This window comes from Diadema setosum, chromosome 17 (assembly GCF_964275005.1).
Source record: "Diadema setosum chromosome 17, eeDiaSeto1, whole genome shotgun sequence".
Lineage (NCBI taxonomy): Eukaryota > Metazoa > Echinodermata > Echinoidea > Diadematoida > Diadematidae > Diadema > Diadema setosum.
The window spans coordinates 6,007,542-6,027,502 of NC_092701.1; the positions used below are offsets into that span (position 1 = coordinate 6,007,542).

General features: G+C 39.2%; 1 protein-coding gene and 1 pseudogene across 1 annotated transcript in view; both read left to right on the top strand.

Moving 5' to 3' along the window:
• The window catches only part of LOC140241126 (galactosylceramide sulfotransferase-like), a 70,079-nt gene extending 54,104 nt beyond the window's left edge, over positions 1–15,975 (top strand). The window contains exon 3 of the mRNA XM_072320890.1: positions 15,880–15,975. Coding sequence (XP_072176991.1) covers positions 15,880–15,975 — 96 coding nt within the window. The remainder of the gene's footprint in view (positions 1–15,879) is intronic.
• A 662-nt stretch (positions 15,976–16,637) lies between these two features.
• Positions 16,638–18,441, top strand: LOC140241127 (uncharacterized; annotated as a pseudogene).
• The last annotated feature ends 1,520 nt before the right edge of the window (positions 18,442–19,961 follow it).

The following is a 19,961-nucleotide window of genomic DNA, read 5'->3' on the forward strand; positions in this document are numbered from 1 at the left end:
CAAACACGCCCATACAAGACGTATTTCCATTATTACTCAAATAGGACAAGTATATTGTGTGAACAACGTATCAAATAATTGTCATGATAATCCTAAAAAGACAATGGCTTATTAATTAAGTTTCAGTGGTAGTTGATAAATGAAAAAATCTGTGTGAAAAAGAGAAACTTTACTTTTCTAAAAAAAAAAAAAAAAAAAAAAAAGGGAGATGCCAAATGTTTGAAATTAGTACAGTTTGAACGCAGAGACTAGTGCCTAGCTATGCAGCACCAACCAATCCCCACAGAGATGATGCTGTTGCTATGCTCTATAGTTACCCCTCTCGAGAAACCCCGGAGGTAGATGTACTACCTCAGCAAACTTGCAATACTTGCACCCAAGACCTAGAAGAATAAAAACATATCAACCTATCACCTGCGTGTTAACAAAATGTGCACATAATTATACTTTTTGACCAGTGTCCGTTTCTTCCCTTGGGCATCCGATGCAATCGATATCGCTGAAGCATTTGCATTGTTCAAACTCGTCATGATTGTAATACAACAAATTACTGCCAAGATCGTGTGCTTATTCTGACTGATTAAAGAAACAACTAAGGAACTCTCTAAATAACAGGCTAAATATTACAGTCGTCATCCCTTGATATCTCTTAGAGATGGGCTAAAGAGGATGATATTTTCAGAACATGCTCATCACACCTTAGTTTGATGATTTTGTGCCTACTGACACCATTTTTGAAAAAAAAAAAAGAACGAAAAATGCGAAATCCAGGGTGCCCCGGCCGAAAAGCTGGTCGCCGTTTCGGCTTTAAAAAGACATTTCTGGTTATAACTCGGCTATTTTTTGGTCAATTGTGATGGTTTTGGTGTCTAACCCCATGTTTTGGGGGTCAAGGAAATGGATTATAATGATAATTTTAGTGTAAAACCTAATCTTCCACATGATACTAATCTTTTGCCCATATTTAGGCATAAAATTTCCTTGCCTTTTACCCCTACCCCAACTGCCATTTTTTGCATTTTTTTCTGTATTTTTTCAAGAAGTATTGACTACCATACTCTTAATAACAAGTTCTAGCTATCAATCTGGTGTTTTCTACCAACAATAGTACAGCAAGGGTTATGTTATACGTGTGTCATGCAGATACCGGTATGTGGCTGGTGCATTCAGGATGCATGGTAACTGTGCAACCAGTGCTAATACTGTTTCTGCATTATAGTGCCATGAATGCCGGTTGGAAGATATTACCTTTTTACACGTTCAAGTCTTTTCAGGAACAGAATATTCATATTTTTTTCTGTCAATTATTTCTCCTACATTAAGAATTGTAATGATGTTCAGATAAATTCACAATCAACATAACAAACGAAAATTGCACAATGAAATTACTGACAGTGACATACAGGATAGTAACTATCATAAGAATCTAAGATAAAAATCATAACCCCATTAAAAGGGTATTTCTAACAACATATTCCTTTGTAGAGGGAGACAAACTGAAGAAACTCAAAAACTTGAGCCCAACACTCTGAATGATATCTTTCTTTCATTTAACATATTCCTTTTCATAATCATTATTTCAAAAAGAAAAAGAAAATCATCAAAGAATGGACTTCTTAAAATATTATAAAATAATGAAGAATAACAGGTACATGCTAAGGAATGAACTCTCCCCTCAAAAGCGTGTATCCGTCAATGTGTTTATCTCTTGACCAATTTTCAGTGATAAAATGGACCTGCGTTTCTACTTTTTTCGACATTACATGTAACGTGTACAATGGTAAAAACTTTGTGCTGAGATTTCAAAAACTTTGTTATAAAGATGGACGTGTCTTAGGTAACGCCAACTTTAATTTAAATTTTATTTAAAAAGAATACTGTTTTTACACAGATGAATTTAATTCTAATTTCTAGGACACACACACACACAAAAAAAAAATCTCTGTTCAGTATGGGATTGTCCCCCAGGAGACGTCCCCGGGGCAGTTGTCCTCCGGGGGAGTTGTCCTCCGGGGGAGTTGTCCTCCGGGGGAGTTGTCCCCCGGGGGAGTGATCCTCCGGGGGAGTGGTCCCCCGGGGGAGTGGTCCCCCGGGGGAGTTGTCCCCCGGGAGAGTTGTCCCCCGGGGGAGTTGTCCCCCGGGGGAGTTGTCCCCCGGGGGAGTGATCCTCCGGGGGAGTGGTCCCCCGGGGGAGTTGTCCCCCTGGGGAGTTGTCCCCCGGGGGAGTCGTCCTCCGGGGGAGACATCCTCCGGGGGAGTAGTCCTCCGGGGGAGACGTCCTCCGGGGGAGTTGTCAGGTGGGAGTAGTCCCCGGGGGAGTTGTCCTCCGGGGGACAAGTCCTAGACCCAACATCAATATATAACTAACAAATTAGAATGTCCGGTCAAGAAATGATTGATTAAGGGGAAAAATACCCATCTAAATGTTAACGTCTTACTGACGGATCAGAATCAAAATTTGTCATATATTTAATAACTTTCGACAGTGACAGAAAAAAAAAAAACTAATTCATATCTTGTTATCGTAAATGACGTCAAACTTTGCAATGTCTCAATAACTAAAAAGAAGAAGAAACAACCTGGTAAAGGCAGAACAATGAATTCATACATCCAAATATTGTAAACAATTTGCAGACAGATGAAGGCATCACAATAGCCTGCGTGTCGTTCGTACACATTAATGTATAACATTTCGGAATTGGTTGATTTAGGATTGGCATGATTACGTGATCATTGTAATGCTCTTATTCTTCATGAAAAGGTATTTTGATGACATAAAAACTGCTACAAAATCAAGAACGCAGATTCGTTAACTTTGAACGTACGCGTTCATAAAGCAACTACGTAATCCATCCCTTGTATAAGAAATCCACTTGAAGATGTTATCAATGTCATAAAAGACAGGAGAAAAATCCCTACAGAACAATTCATAAATGGTCAAAATCGGATAAAAACAAGAAATTTTTGCCATTCTGCAATTCATTTATTTTTTTCGGAAAGCATTTTTGAACAGCCGTAGTAAATATTCATATGAGCAAATTGATGATTTTAGGCTTTCACAATTTCTTATTCATTTACATAATTATACAGTATTGGCATAGATCTCATATTTCAGGTGTAAATCTATGAAACTTGTCTTAAAACCACACGAAATGGAAAAGAATTTAAAAAATGCCAACTAATATGTTCTAAAATTGGAATATGCTTTTACATAAGCTAAAAGTACTTTTTTCCCGAACTTCATATTAAGATCTATATAACATACGTGGAAAATTAAGAAGGCCTAACACCATCAGCTCCTTCAATTGAATATTCATGAAGACTGGTTAAGAGATGTTTTCCAAAAGAAAATGTCAAAATGTCATAATTTTCCTTATTTCTTTTGAACGTTCTTCAGGGGATGTTTTCTGTTCCTTTCAGAGTGTATTTATTTTTTGGAGTAGATTTCCTATTTAATCTTAAATTACACGATACAAGCTGTCACTTTCAATCCATTAACAACGAGATTCTGTAACCCCATTAATTAATTAATAACGCCCACTTTAAATATCCAGATAAACGTAGGTTTCACAGAAAGCGTCCGACCGTGCACTTTTGTGCCTGTCTTCTCAAATACGGAGTACAATTTGATACTATCTTTATCACTGAATACAAGGCATATGTACTTTGGGACATAGGATGACATTGCCCCCCCCCCCTCCCCTTGCAATTTTAAGATATCATTTTTGCTCTGGAATCGGATGACATTTAAGATAAAACTGATCGAAAATTGATTTCCATTTTGTATAATATTTCGTGTTTATTATTAGTTTACATTCCTCGCATCTCGTTATCCTAGAGGGACACATGGCATCATCGTGATAACTGTCATCATTCTTATTTTCAACCAGACTCAGATTTGATTTTTCTTCATATTTTGTTGATTGCAATTTCCTAATATTCTAACAAATTTGCATACCAGATCGTTCAATTTCAATTCTGAAAATACAAAAGCTCTCTCATTTCGAAGGGGGACCAGTCCTATACCCTCCCTGGCTCTGTATACTTAACACACAGTGAATGATGCTCACGCAGATTATTGTAGTGAAAATTTACATCATCAATTTCTATAATCTAATGTCCCGTCAAAGTTTACACAAGATTGCTGAATTTTCAATTCAAAAATGCAAAAGCTCCCTAGGTAGGAGCGGGGACACCCGTCCCCTCCCCCTCCCCCCCCCCCACCCCTCCTCCCGCATGCTACATCTCCAGACTTATTGCCCAGTAGAGAAGCACACGCTAAAAAGAAAATAATAATTATTACTTTTCTCGCTTTTCTATTAATAATTTTTAGTCAATACTATACAATGACTAAGTCGTTCTACAAAAAAATATGCAGCATTTCCCTCGTGTTGGAAGTGGGATACCTCCCTCCCATCTCTACACGTTGAAGACGCACACGCGGAGAAAGAGGCGACAGGTGCCACAATTTTTGCCATTTACATCAACACCTTGAATATTCACTAACGACGTTTTCGATTGACATTAACAAAAAAACAAAAACAAAACAAAAAATCCCGCAAAGCTGAGCGCGTTGATTACTAACGTTAGTTCTAAATATTTGAATATGGGAGGATAAATGTCCTTTCTTTTTTTGTGTGTCCATCTCCATAAAATTTGTAGACTTAGCGGACGTGGAATAAGAGGTGACAGGTACTGCGATTTAGCTATTCACATTGTCCTAGAACAGTAATTTTTCCTACTTATTGTCTCCTAGACCATACATTTTTTCTGACACATCAAAAATCAGAGACCCATGGACCTACAACGAATGATCTTGAAACTGAGGCACCATTCTACATACGTACAACAATGACTTAGTTCTTTCACCTGTGGTTCTCGCATTGCCTCCAGAAGATTTGTTAAGATTTTTTCTTTGGCGGCTTTGCACCTCCTCCAAGTAATAATATATCCTTGGGGTTCCAAGGAGGCATATCGTATAGAAAATATGTATCCTTTGGGTCTCGAAAGAAGCATAACGTATAGAAAATATGTATCCTTGGGGGTTCCGAGGAGGCATATCGTATAGAAAATATGTATTTTACAACCGCAGTATAGCCACAATACCTGTCAAGTTTGGTGAAATGTAATCATTATTTTCAACGTGCGTTTTGAAGAAAATGAAAATGTTAAAATTTGGCCCAACTTCTGCTCTCCAATCAAACGGTCTGTCTGCAGATGGTATCAAATTTGAACAAATTTGAAACTACATACAGCCGTCTATCTTAATACCGCCATCCCTTCTGGTTCTAGAGACAAAAATTGGTAAAGATTCCTTACTTTATGAACTTGGCCGGTGTGGGCATTACTATGCATGGGTCCCTCGTGTGGAACAGGTGCCCATTTGTACAATATATTACTGTGTATGTAAACATATACATGATATATATGTGTATTTTTTTCTTGTTCCATATTCCACATTCCATACGAGTTTTATGTACCATTTTATTTCAGAAAAAAAAGTCAGAGAATATGTTTAACACGACAGTAAGTGATGTGTAATATGAGGAATCTGCTAAAAAGCAAAGCTTGTAAATGTAGGATGTAGGTTCCATAGATATGAGCGTTTAGTACAATATGTCAACGATGAAAAATGGCGAAACATGCAAGAATACACTATTAGCTTCATGTCGAGAATATAATAAATTCTAGGGAATGCAAAGTTTATTATGATGTTCAAGGTTAAACCTAACGTATCAATGCTAAGTAAAGTAACGAACTGATCAAACAAATGAAGTCACCTGAGCGAGGTATCAAAACTGTGAGAACGCAGAGATACTTCAAATTATCACGGTAAAATAATTAAACGTTGCGGGAAAATGGCTTTAAGATTTTGCTTTAAGGAACTTACACAGTTGCAACCGAACAGAATACGGTATAACTCATTTCAGAAAGAAGGGCAGGTAGAAGTAATTATCTTAAGGACTAAAACTGTACGAACGGAGGAAAGGGATAGCCCTGTCTTGAAGGGTAAATATGGATATCGCTGTTTTTAGCAAACACTGAGGAAAATACCGTATACTATTACAAAGGAAGATCGCCAAAAATCAACTTTTACATAACAATGCCAACATGATACAAATACGAATCTGAAATTTTTAGCAAATTTCCTTGAAACAAACAATCATCAATAATGTATGTTCCCAATATAAAATGCGCACGATTTACATATCCGCAAGGCTTTTTCCTGACTCAAAAATATGGAATCAATTTTAGTCTTTGAGCAATTCTACCAGACCAATATTCCGTAATTCAAGTAAGGTAAGAGTTGAATAGAGAGTATACAATATTGGCTTTGGGGAGAGATACAAATGTATTTCAGTTTGTGAATAACTCCAACATTTGTACACAATTTACATGAATAATCAATATGTATGTATCTTCCATGAAAGACTGCTGTCGATATGAATACCTATTTCATTTAACTGCAATCCATTTACCAGGGGCCCGTTGCATAAAAGTTACAATTATGGTAACTTTGCCATCCAATTTTAACTGCCATGGTAACGATACTCAACAGTCAATCAAAATAAAGAATTTCATGGAAGTTACCATTGGATGGCAAAGTTACCATAATTGTAACTTTTATGCAACGGGCCCCAGTACTAAAGGAAGAAACTTAATTGTATTACTGTAAACCATAATGATTAGTCTTGTATTGAGCAATAATTTGTTCAGCTGAATTTACTCGAATACCGATTGAAGTTCATTATTAAAAGGAATCGCGTAATACATAAGGATTTGTGTGAGAATAAAAAAGACTTGTGTCATCTGCGAACGATGAATTCCGGAAGTCATTGATATATAAATTAAATAAAAGAGGACCTAAGAGGGAGCCCTGTGGAACATTTGTCCTTCCGTCCGTACGTAAGTCCGTCCCTATTTGGTTAGGCGATAACTTGAGTCTCGACGGGAAGAACGCGCACAGACACACTGCGCGGTTACCATGCACTGTGGCAGTAACTACCAGTCTAGACGCATTCCATCATAGTCTAGTGGGATTTCTGAAAAAGGGCTCTCTAAAATGGTGTTAGAGGCATTTTTGAGTAAAAGTTGGGAACCGGTCTCTTTTACCTAATTTGAGTATACTGAATCCGAAAAATCCGGTTCCCAAGCGAAATTCGCCGATCTTGACCATCTAATTTGCATAAACAAAATGGCTGCCAAGCCACAGAAATTATCAGTTTCAGATACGCATTTTCTAGAAATTCTTTGCAAACGAGTTGGAAAAAAGTGATTTGAAATGTTTGTACAGAGAATAGAATTACAAATTTAAGGGATAAACGTTTCTCAGGTGGGTAAATAGTATATTTTATTCATAATTATGCAAATTAGGACTGAAATATGCAGATGAATATATTTATATATACATTAACACTGGTAGAGTAATTTTGACATTTTTTTTTTCTTGAGAGGCAAATTAAATACTAAATATGAAGACTTTAAGGTTTTCAGGGTTAGGAAAACTTCGGTTCCCAAGCGAAATTCACTGATCTTGACGATCTAATTTGCATAAACAAAATGGCTGCCCAGCCACAGAAATTGTGAGTTACAGACACGCATTTTCTAGATTTTTTTTTTTTTTTTGTGAACGACCTGGAAAAAAGTGATTTGAAATCTATGCACATTGAATGGACTTAGCAACTTGAGGGATAAACGTTTCTTAGGTGGTAAATAGTATATTTCTTTCATAATTATGCAAATTAGTACTGAAATATGCAGATAAATACATATTAACCCTGGGAGGTTTTTTATGGTTTTTTTTTTTCTTGAGAGGGAAGTTAAAAACACTAGACATATAGACTTTAAGGTTTTGAGGGTTAGATAAAAACCAGAATCCCTTCTCAGTGGTATCAAAATAAATGCAAATATTGTAATTGGTATGCAAATTATATGTAGGCTTCATGAGTTTTATGTGCATGCAGTTCATTCAATAGCCTATATACCCTGGTAAATTTTTATTTGTTCAAATCCTCTTAAGAGGTCCTTTGGGATTTTTTTTTAAAGAATTCAAGTTAGGATCTCCAAGATCTCAAAAGGCGCAGCCAATTGGCAAATTATCGAAAAGTTTGAGTATTTCAAGTGCGTTTGACTGCAAACTTTCTGCGAAAGTTCCCACAACAGCTAGGGATATTTCATTTTATAATGCTGTCCTCGCCAAACTTCTCGATCTCTTGCCAGTGTGACCGGACAACAAAAGATCATGAAGACTTCGCGATCTTAAACTTTGCGATCTTTTGCCACTTTTGCCTTATCATGATAAACTTATATAACAATGTTAGAATGGCAGTGAGGGAGAATAAATGGGAAAAAGAAAAGACGTGTGACACACATCTACCAATATTTGATCCTTGTACATCTGTTATAAGAATGTAACTTACTCAACTTCCAAGACAGTTCGAACTCTGAAATTGCCTCGGCCAGTGCAATCTGCGAAATAAGGGGTTTACACCTTCCTGTTCCTTTTTGTTTTTGTTTTCAATATACGTGGATAACATGCCGCCAGTGATAACCACCAAGTATGATACATTTCAACTTATTCTTAACTGGACGACGCCACGCTCCTTGTCTGTCTGACTTATGATATATCTCACCAGGTGTGGTTCAGATCATAGAAATGACATTCTTAGCAAACAGGCCTCTAGCTTTAAGGGCCAGTGGATTTTAAGAACTAAGGAATAATGAATACTCATTAGAAACCATGTTACATGCAGAAGATTCCACTTCGTATCAAACGTAAAGAGTTGCCATTTTGCTTCTCTTAATATGCTTTATCAAGTATAGTTTTTGAATATCCACGTTGTCACTTGAATTTCTGCCCAAGAATTAGGATATGGATCTTTTCATGGAGGACCTGGGTTTTCCACCACCTTGCTAACATGAATTTACTTTTGTTCCCTTGAGACTAACATCGATCCGATAGCTACCTTAAAGAAGCCTTCTTCCGTAGATACTGGAGTTGTGCTTTTTTTCTGCCAGACTGATATTGACAGTACCACTCTTATTAAAGCAAGTGATCAATGGCTCACAATCATCAAGGATGCTGCTTGTACGAGAAGAAAACTAAAGCGTTCCAAGAACATGGTTGTTATCAGTCGTCTTTATAAGAATAAACTTATATTCGATTCAAAGATGTATCACACAAGCTCGTTTGGCACAAAATATGTTCCGCCATTTTACCGACAAAAGTATCCTGAACGCTCGCGGAAGCAGTTCAACGACTATACTCCTGTATTTAAAAAAAAAAAAACGATAAAAAAGAAGAAAATCCTGCTCACTGTGCCAGACCTGATCTTTCTTCACCAGTAGACAATGGATGGGAACGTTTTGATGTGGTCTACAGCCTGTACAACTGATATATCTAGCTCCAATCCTGCAAAGTTGCCTTGAGATGATTTCATCTGCATGCGAAATCAATGCAGAACATTTCGATGCAAATATCACAAATCAGGCCTACGATGTACAGCAGTGTGTGCATGTTAAGCTAGTATCTCACCAACAGAGACATCTCCGCGACGTCACCAACCTATTGTCGCAGCAGTCGCGGAGACGTCTCCAACACAAAATGTCTTGCGGTCTCACCAAGGAGACGTCTCTGAGACGAGTTATGGCAGGTGTCAAAAATTTTCAAATATGAGGGAGCCGTTGCAGGATCACCTGACTTGATCTAGGCAGGATGTCAGTACGCAGATGGGTCACGTGGTTTCTAAAGTAGGTCAAACAGCGTCAAAAAGAGTCGCGGAGACATCTCCGCGACCTCTCACCAGTTTTTCTGGTCTCCAGCAGGTCCCGGCGACGTCTCTGAGACGTCTCGGAGACATCGCGGAGACGTCTCAGCAGTCGCGGATATGATTAGTCTCCGCGACGTCTCCGCAACTGATGGAGACGTCTCGGAGACGTCGCGAAGACTTCACGAAAAATCGAACATGTTTAAATTTCTTGCGACTAATCGCTGACTCTGTAATTTTCAGGAGAGGTCTCGGAGACGTCGCGGAGACGTCTCTGCAACTAGCATAATCTGGAGTCGCGAACGAGTCGCGAACTAGTTTCAAGCCCGGTGAGATACCCCTTTAGCAACAATGTGATGCAAACCTTGCATGAATGTAGATCAATTTAGCTCGATTGAAAAATAGACTTTTCGACTCAGATTATGTTTCTTTTCAGCCAAAATAAGAAGGTGTCGATGACTAGAATTACAAAGTTCATCCTTCGTTTCTGTTTCCGACACTGTCCGAGATACCAGGATTTTTCTTACAATTTTTTTTTTTTTTTGCTTGAGCCTGGAGAGTGGGTGAAGAGATAGATTAAAAAAATAATAAATTATGACGAAATTTATGAAAGTTGCCACTTGATTTTAAATCAAACAGATTGAAAATAACTATAAACCAATTTATCCATTAATGAAAACGACATAGTTCAGGGAAGGATTAAGTGACCTTGCACTAATCCGAAGAGTAATGTATAGTGTTGTGATTGCCCGGCTGGCGATAACTTTGATGGCAAGACCTTGTTTTTGGTGGTAAATATGCATAGAAAATGGGTGAATATTTGCATATACTATTATGCAAATGAGATAATAGATGTGTGTTGTTTAGTAGTTGCAGTCAATTTTTGCATCTCTTATTCACACCAGGAATCATTAACAGGTCTTGATGTTATAACTGTTATGAAACATATTCATATATTGCGGTAGTGCGTTGTAGAATCTCGAAACTTGCCTCGTCTACGGCCTCTTGAATATCAATTAAAAAAACATATTTTCTTTTAGTGTCATTCAGTTCTCCTTTATTGATTCCAGTACCTGGTTCACTTTGGACTCTGACGACATCATAATATGCAACTTGTTTGCTTGATAACTTAGCTGTATTTTAGTACGCCAAGGTACATTTTGATAGCAAGACTTTGTTTTAGGGAATATATCCATACAAATGGCCAACTATTTGTATAATTCATTATGCAAATTAGATTATTAGGGTATTTCTAATAGCGGGGTTTTTTTTTTGCATCTCTTTATCACAAGAGAATCATCAACTTATGTCTTGATATTATAACTATAATGATTCAGATTCATATATCGCGGCAATGTGTTGTAGAATCTCGAAGCCTGTTGTAGTATAGCCTCTTGCATACCAATTTCATGCGTCATTGCAAATATTGTTATTCTTTTTTTTTATTCTGAATTGGTTGATTCCAGTACTTGATTTTCCTCGGACTCAGATGACACCATGTACAGTTTGCTTGACCGATTGCATATCTATTTTTTTCACTACGCCAACGTACATTTTATTAGCAAAACTTTGTTTTAGGGGAAAATATGTTAAAAAAGGAAACATTTTGCTTAATTTATTATGCAAATGAGATGCATGTTTTATTTTAATACTTAAAGTTGGTTCTTGTATCTCTTTATCACACTAGGAATCGTGAACCGGTATTGATACAATGAACTATCATCAGGATTATGATTCAGATCCATATATTGCGGCAATGCGTTGTAGAATCTAGAATCCTGCCAGTTATGTATCCTCTTGTATACCAATTTGCATAGATAATTGCATATGTGTAATTCAATTCTTTTGAATTGATTAATTTTGATTCGACTCTGGCGACACCAAGTACTTTTTGTTTGCCCGATAACTTGTTAAAAATGATTAAAAACAGAAGTGAACACGTAGGTACTTGTGCATATGCGGTAATGCATTGCAGTGTCAGCGGCAACTCCTAATTTGCATATTTCACTTCTTAATTTGCATATATAAGTGAAAGTTATGAACAATTGATGACCTAGCTATTGTCTTTGCACCTTAATTTCTGAAATCATTACTATTTCCGCATGTCTAGGACCATTTTAGGAAAATTAGATCATCGAAATACCTTAGAAAGCAATGAATTGGCGGCCATTTTGTTTATGCAAATTAGATGCTGTTTGACTCGAAATTCCTCTTGGGAACAGGAATTTTTGAATTCAGTGTACTTGATTTATACAAAATAGCCCGGTTCCCAACATGTATAGGTACAAACACATAGATACAGATACACGGATAGATGAACACGTAGGTACTATACATGTGCATATATATATATGCGGTAATGCATTGCTGTATCAGCGGCAACTCCTAATTTGCATATTTCACTTCTTAATTTGCATATATAAGTGAAAGTTATGAACAATTGAGGACCTAGCTATTGTCTTTGCACTTTAATTTCTGAAATTATTCATATTTCTGCATGTCTAGGAACATTTTATGAAAATTAGATCATCGAAACACCTTAAAGAGCAATGAATTGGCGGCCATTTTGTTTATGCAAATTAGATGCTCTTAGACTCAAGATTCTGCTTGGGAACCGGAATTTTCGGATTCAGCGTACTTGAATTATACAAAATAGACCGGTTCCCAACTTTTACTAAAAAAATGCCTCTAACAGTCATATTTTCCCCAAATCCCACTAGACTATCATGATTACTTCGAGTTCAGCATTATTTTACGAGGAGCATAAACGCAATAGTTCACTTGATGCTATTGCTCGGGTCCTATGATATATCTCTAGTTTGCCTTTTTTAGAATAAATTGAATATGCAGGAGTACACCACCTTATTTGGACCCAAACAAAAACAAACAAACAAAGAAGTGACTGTATGTGGGACTGTCCCTGACATGAATGAACTGCTGGCGCGATATTTGCTCCTGCGACAGTGCTCCTGTCTTATTTTCTCCAAAGACTTATGATTAAGGTTAGGGTTACGATAAGTTTTACGGTTTAGTTTGGTTAGAATTACGTTTGTTGGTAGAATTTATGTTTAGTTCAGCGTGCAGATATTTCATGTGAGCAATTGTCACAGGTGCCAGGAACCCAAACATGCCAAATGTTATGGAACCCGCTGTGGTAGTATATAAAGTGATAATCAATGGAAGGTTCTTTACTGTGTAAAATCATTTATCGATTATCATGTAATGTAAAAAAAAAATGATAATGCTGAGAATATTAACAAGAAATGTGGAAAATAAGTTGATAGAAAATGATGACGGTTCCAACTCGGTAAAAAAAAAAAATCTAGATCACCAAGGCTTAAAAAGTTTCCATTACTCTGATTTGATTCTTCTTCCTCTTCAAGCGTGTGTGGTCCTCGCTTGCGGAGACTCCAGCCATATCCTGAAAAAGGAAAATCAAAACGGCATTTTCTGTATTACCAATGACGACTGTATTTGCCAAAACATGCAAATATACAAAAATAGAAACCTGTGATATTATGTTTAATTGGAGGTTAGTTTTTCCTTAACTTTGAACTCCGTAACAGGACTTTTTATTTGAAACAAGAGAGAGCATACCTTCGCCAAGCAGATATGATGAAAATATTGTCATTTCGTGGCCAGTACTTTCAACACAAACATAAAGGCGTAGGGATATCTGTACAGAACATTTGTTGATAATTTGATTACCTATTGAGTTACTGGTTGATTAAGCTTACTCTCTGTCTTTTATGACCCTTATATGACCTTTAACGTTCGACCTCATAACCCCAAATGTATTTTGTTCCTACTTACTACTTATACTGACCTCATAGCCCTAAATTTCAATTGTCTGTAAAAATTCGCTCACCCGTTCTCGACTTATCCTGTACACAAACAGGCACAGACAGACAGACCAGGGGAGGATCCAGGAATTCCGTAGAGATAGCGCAACCAATATTTCTGGTGATACTTCCATGTTTCATCTCATTTGAATCCTTTTCATCTTTTTTTTCCTGTTTTTCAATAACAAATAAAGAGAGGGCGCGCGCCCGGTGCGCCCCCTTTGGATCCACCACTGCAGACGAACAATCCTACAGAACCAATAACATAACCTTCTCCGGCAGTATAGACTCCATCTATGATATATATATATATATATATATATATATATATATATATATATACATATATATATATTATATATATATGTATATGTATATATATATATATATACATACACATATATATATTATACATATATATATATGTATATTTTAGATGGCCAATACAGTTACAAGGATGTGATTGGTCGACAGCTCATCACATGATACTGTTTGCGATGATCGGAAATGTTATATTTTTCCAGCTCTGGACACAGATCTACTGTCAACACAGCCAAGCTCGACACTCCAGTGGGCCACCATTTCAATCTACCCGATCATTCCATCACTGATATGACTCTACAGGGCATTGAATCTTTAGGCACTCGTCCAGACACAGTCAGAACCAGCAGAGAGAAGCTCTGGATGAGACGTCTTCACACTATCCAACCCCATGGCCTCAACATCCAGCAGGGAAATGACTAACCACCTTTTATTTCTTTTCATTATTATTACCATTGTTATTCTCTATTTCATTTTTGAATTTCATTTTGTTCTTTCTTTGCGCTTTTTCCATTTGCAGACCTGTTTATTCCAAAATTAATCCCTTCCTCCAGTCCGAGTCTCTTTTATACAGCCCTTTTCTACCTAAACATACACACACTTGGTTTTGTTGGTTTATACATACATTGTACTTGTGCTTACTATGCCTTGCCTGCTTATCTACATACATTGTATACAATTTTCTTTCCCCCAGTTTTTTCATATGTGTTTTATTTCATTTCTTTTATCAATATCATTTTCATTATTGTTACTTCAATTGTCATTATCATTACTGTGTGTATATATACTTTGATTTATTTGATTACTTCCTTTTGCTGCCTCCTCCTGGTACTCCTTCCAGGGTTCACTGGTTGCTCAGCCCCCCCCCCCCCTCCCCCTGCTGTTGTCCTTTTCACTCTTTCCCTTTCTTTATCCCTCTGGTGTTCCTTATCCTCTTTGATGTTGCCTCCCTATTCATCCCTTTCCTACATTGGTTGCCCCCTTGATCCTCTTGATGAGCACTGACCCTCCTCTGCCTTTTGTCTGTCCACTCTCCTCTGCCCTTTGTCTGTCCACCCTCCTGCTCTAATCCCCCCTCTCTTTACCTGTTGGGCTCCTTGCCCATGACTACCACCCTCTCCTTTTTCTTTGTTCTGTGTACCCAGCCTGTACCTGTCTGTTCTTGTGTGAAGTCCTTATATGTGAGTGCTTTCCCTGCTTGTTTGTCATTTTGCCTCTGACGAAGATTCTGCTAGGATCGAAAGCTCAGGCCCCTTTTGACTCCATTTTACTCCATTGGCTCGCCTTATTGGATAAGCAGTTTTCAGCAGTTTTTTTTTTTTGCCACATTTAGTTCATTCTCTGCTGTTGCATCACGCCCACGTGATCCTCCTTATCCTCTTTGTCTTCTCTGTTCTGTTTTAATTGTTTTAATTGTTTTATTGCTTTGTTCCAGTTCAGTCTCCTTCCTAGCCCTGCTTTTATGTTTCCCTCCCACCTCTCAACTTGCAGTATCTTTGTTTCCACAGTATTGTATTTGTTTGTTTTTACTGTATTTCTTTCTTTCTTCTCAGGTGTTTGTCTCCGTCCCTGTTACTTTTCTCTTCAGTTCCGTGCCTTTATCTCTGAGCTTGTATCATTTCCCTTTATCATTTCTCTTCACTCACTTTTCTGCTTAGCACAGGTTGGCCTAGCTGTACATAGACTGACTGTACTTACCCTTTTCCCTTTGATTTATTCGCCTTACAGGTCAATCTTGCTCCTTTTTTTGAATTTCCCTCAATTCTGACAGGTTATGTATTTCTCCTTCCCTTGTTTGGCTATCATTGTTCTTCTCTGTCCCCTGCCTACCATGGCTAACCATCTACCTCTTTTCCATCAACTGAGGAAAACCAAGCTCAAGGCCCTCAGATTCTCATTTCACCAGGATAATTACAGATTCTACTCCCTTAACCGCATGATACCCACAGGTCTCCAACTCCACTGCACTCCAGCTCTTGGAACACTCTCACCTGAACTACGGAAACGCTGGAACCAGACTCTACGTGGAGCTTCCATCCGTTTGATTAACATTCTCTCTGAACAGTGTGCCGCCTCTCTCACTTCCTTTTCAGCTGACATCGACAGACTGGAGAGTGAACTTCGCTCTTGCTGCACCGACACCCAATGGCTCAAATACAATGATGAAATTGAATCTTGTCTCTCAAAACATGTGTCTGACCTCACTGCTCGCAGGAACAAGAAAATAGGCAACATCACGAAGAAACGTCAAGGGTCTAACAGATTCAGGCGACACACCACACCCACTGATGTATCCTCCACTTCTGTCGTCAACCTTTCTTCTTCTCCCCTTTCTCAAGCAGAAACGTCTCTTCTCTCAAAAGGTCTCAAGTTTTGCCCCACTCCACCCAAGGTTGATCAGATAGCACTCAGCCAAGACCTCTCTACTTTCTACCGCAGGTTACGCCTCAAAGAATTTTTTCTTGATGAACCCCCTTCTGCTCCTGAGCCCTTTCATCAAAAAAGCTCATGGATTCCCCCCAAGAATAGAGTTCCCTCCCTGGAAACGTACATCGAAGCTGTCTCATCTCAAGTCCACTCCGCAGATACCCTCGACATTGCATCACATGACAATCTCCCAAAGGAAGAACGCCAGGCTCTCTCATCTCTCAAAAACAGGTCTGACATCATCATCAAGCCCGCAGACAAAGGATCAGCTGTTGTAGTAATGGACCGCCAGCAGTACATCGATGAAGCCATGAAACATCTCCGCAATCCTTCCCACTACACACTTCTTGACTTTGATCCCACCAATAATTTCTCCCATTAGATCCAGTCGACACTCGGTGACATGAAGGAACATGAACACCTCACCAAGAAGGCTCACAAATTTCTTTCCCCCGTTAATGCCAAACCTGCCCGATTCTATCTCCTCCCCAAGATCCACAAACCTGGCAATCCCGGTCGTCCCATCCTCTCTGGAAATGGTTCCCCAACAGAGAACATCTCCCTCTTTGTTGATCACCACATTAAACCCCTTGTCTCACTCGCCCCCTCCTACATTCATGACACACCAGACTTTCTCAGGAAACTCGATGACATCAAGGACCAGATACCCGAGACAGCAATCATCGGTACTTTCGACGTCTCCTCTCTCTACACCAACATTCCCCACGATGAAGGTATTCTAGCCTCCTGTGAGGCTTTGACTTACAGCGGCCATTCCAACCCCCCCCCCCCCCCCCGTATCTCACATTAAATCCCTCATGTCACATGTACTGACGAAAAACAACTTCACATTCATGGACAAGCACTACCTACAGGTATCTGGCACAGCTATGGGTACCAGGATGGCTCCCTCCTTCGCCTGTCTCTTCATGACCAAGCTAGAGCAGCAGATGTTAGACTCAGCCCCCTGTCGTCCATGGATTTGGTGGCGCTACATCGATGACATCTTCTTCATCTGGACCAGGGAGGAAGAAAGCCTCCATACTTTCATTGACCACATCAATTCTTTCCACAGAACCATCAAATTCACTTCTGATTTCTCCCAAGAAGAGACCAACTTCCTTGATGTCACCGTTAGGAAGGAGTCTAACCATGTCACCACCACTCTCTACACTAAACCCACAGATACCCATCAGTACCTTCACTCAGCCAGCTGCCATCCCCGCCACTGCAAAACCAGTATCCCCTACAGCCAAGCCCTCAGACTTCGCCGTATCTGCTCTGAGGATTCTGAGTTTTCTTTCCATGCCAGGAACCTGAAGAGACATCTCGCAGCCAGGGGCTACGGTACCAGGAGACTTCAACAAGCCATCAACAAAGTTCGTTCTCTCCCCAGATCTGAAGTTCTCAAGCCGAAAACCAACAAGCAGGACATCACTGACAGAATACCCCTTGTGACCACTTTCCATCCCAATCTACCCTCTCTCCACAATATCCTTCGTGATAACCCCCACATCCTTCATACCTCTGATCGTCTCTTACAGGCCATCCCAGATACTCCCATCCTGGCATACCGACGCCCCCACTACCTCAAGGATCTCATCGTCCGTGCTGAAGTACCCTCCCTCACTGACAATTCTTCTCCTTTACAGCATGGCACATTCAAATGTTCAGCCAGTAGGTGCATCATTTGTAGCATACACATCCACGAGAGTGACTCTTTCACCAGCAACTCTACCGGCCTCTCTCACCACACGAAGGGAAACATCACTTGTACTACCACTAATGTTGTGTATCTCATCACTTGCAGAGTTTGCAGAATCCAGTATGTTGGGGAAACCAAGACAACACTCAAAAGACGCTTCTATGGACACAGATCTACTGTCAACACAGCCAAGCTCGACACTCCAGTGGGCCACCATTTCAATCTACCCGATCATTCCATCACTGACATGACTCTACAGGGCATTGAATCTTTAGGCACTCGTCCAGACACAGTCAGAACCAGCAGAGAGAAGCTCTGGATGAGACGTCTTCACACTATCCAACCCCATGGCCTCAACATCCAGCAGGGAAATGACTAACCACCTTTTATTTCTTTTCATTATTATTACCATTGTTATTCTCTTTTTCATTTTTGAATTTCATTTTGTTCTTTCTCTGCGCTTTTTCCATTTGCAGACCTGTTTATTCCAAATTAATCCCTTCCTCCAGTCCGAGTCTCTTTTATACAGCCCTTTTCTACCTAAACATACACACACTTGGTTTTGTTGGTTTATACATACATTGTACTTGTGCTTACTATGCCTTGCCTGCTTATCTACATACATTGTATACAATTTTCTTTCCCCCAGTTTTTTCATATGTGTTTTATTTCATTTCTTTTATCAATATCATTTTCATTATTGTTACTTCAATTGTCATTATCATTACTGTGTGTATATATACTTTGATTTATTTGATTACTTCCTTTTGCTGCCTCCTCCTGGTACTCCTTCCAGGGTTCACTGGTTGCTCAGCCCCCCCCCCCCCCTCCCCCTGCTGTTGTCCTTTTCACTCTTTCCCTTTCTTTATCCCTCTGGTGTTCCTTATCCTCTTTGATGTTGCCTCCCTATTCATCCCTTTCCTACATTGGTTGCCCCCTTGATCCTCTTGATGAGCACTGACCCTCCTCTGCCTTTTGTCTGTCCACTCTCCTCTGCCCTTTGTCTGTCCACCCTCCTGCTCTAATCCCCCCTCTCTTTACCTGTTGGGCTCCTTGCCCATGACTCCCACCCTCTCCTTTGTTTTCTTTGTTCTGTGTACCCAGCCTGTACCTGTCTGTTCTTGTGTGAAGTCCTTATATGTGAGTGCTTTCCATGCTTGTTTGTCATTTTGCCTCTGACGAAGATTCTGCTAGGATCGAAAGCTCAGGCCCCTTTTGACTCCATTTTTCCAGCTCGTTATATTTCAACGTTAGACCGTCTAAAATTTCTAATTGTTAGATCTAACTTAGCTCTACGAAACAAATGATGAAAGTTGCCCAGTATAACGTTCGGCCTAAAAATAGATCTATAGGGCCTATGTCCCACTTATTGAGGCTTACTGATTTCATGCTTCCCGAGAATTATATTCTCCCTGAGGAATTATGTTTTCCCTTAGCGCTGCGCGTTCGTTGAAAATATAATCCCTCGGGAAAATATAACTCCCTTGCGGTCGGAAGAATGTTATGTTCCACCCCGTACCAGTTAATGTCGGATCTGTATAATACCTGCAGAGGTGATAACCTAATACTTATTGCAACGTTGCGTCGTCCATTTTCGCGTTTTGCTTGATTTTGTGCTGAGTGATGTAATTGATGGAACACTGGGGGTAGCATCACCCAAAGTTATTGGTTTGGAGATATTACCAATTATAAACCTTCATACAAAAATTCAAAGAAATCCATCAAGGTTTGTGGCTGCTATAAATAGAGCGCACACAAGATTGTGACGCGGCGGCGGCGTAACGCTGCTATATCCAAAGTATCCTCCGGCATACATACCTGAGGATACAATAATAAACATAATGAATATTCTTTTATTCGTGCACGAACAGAATATTTCATTTGGTGGAAGATGAAATG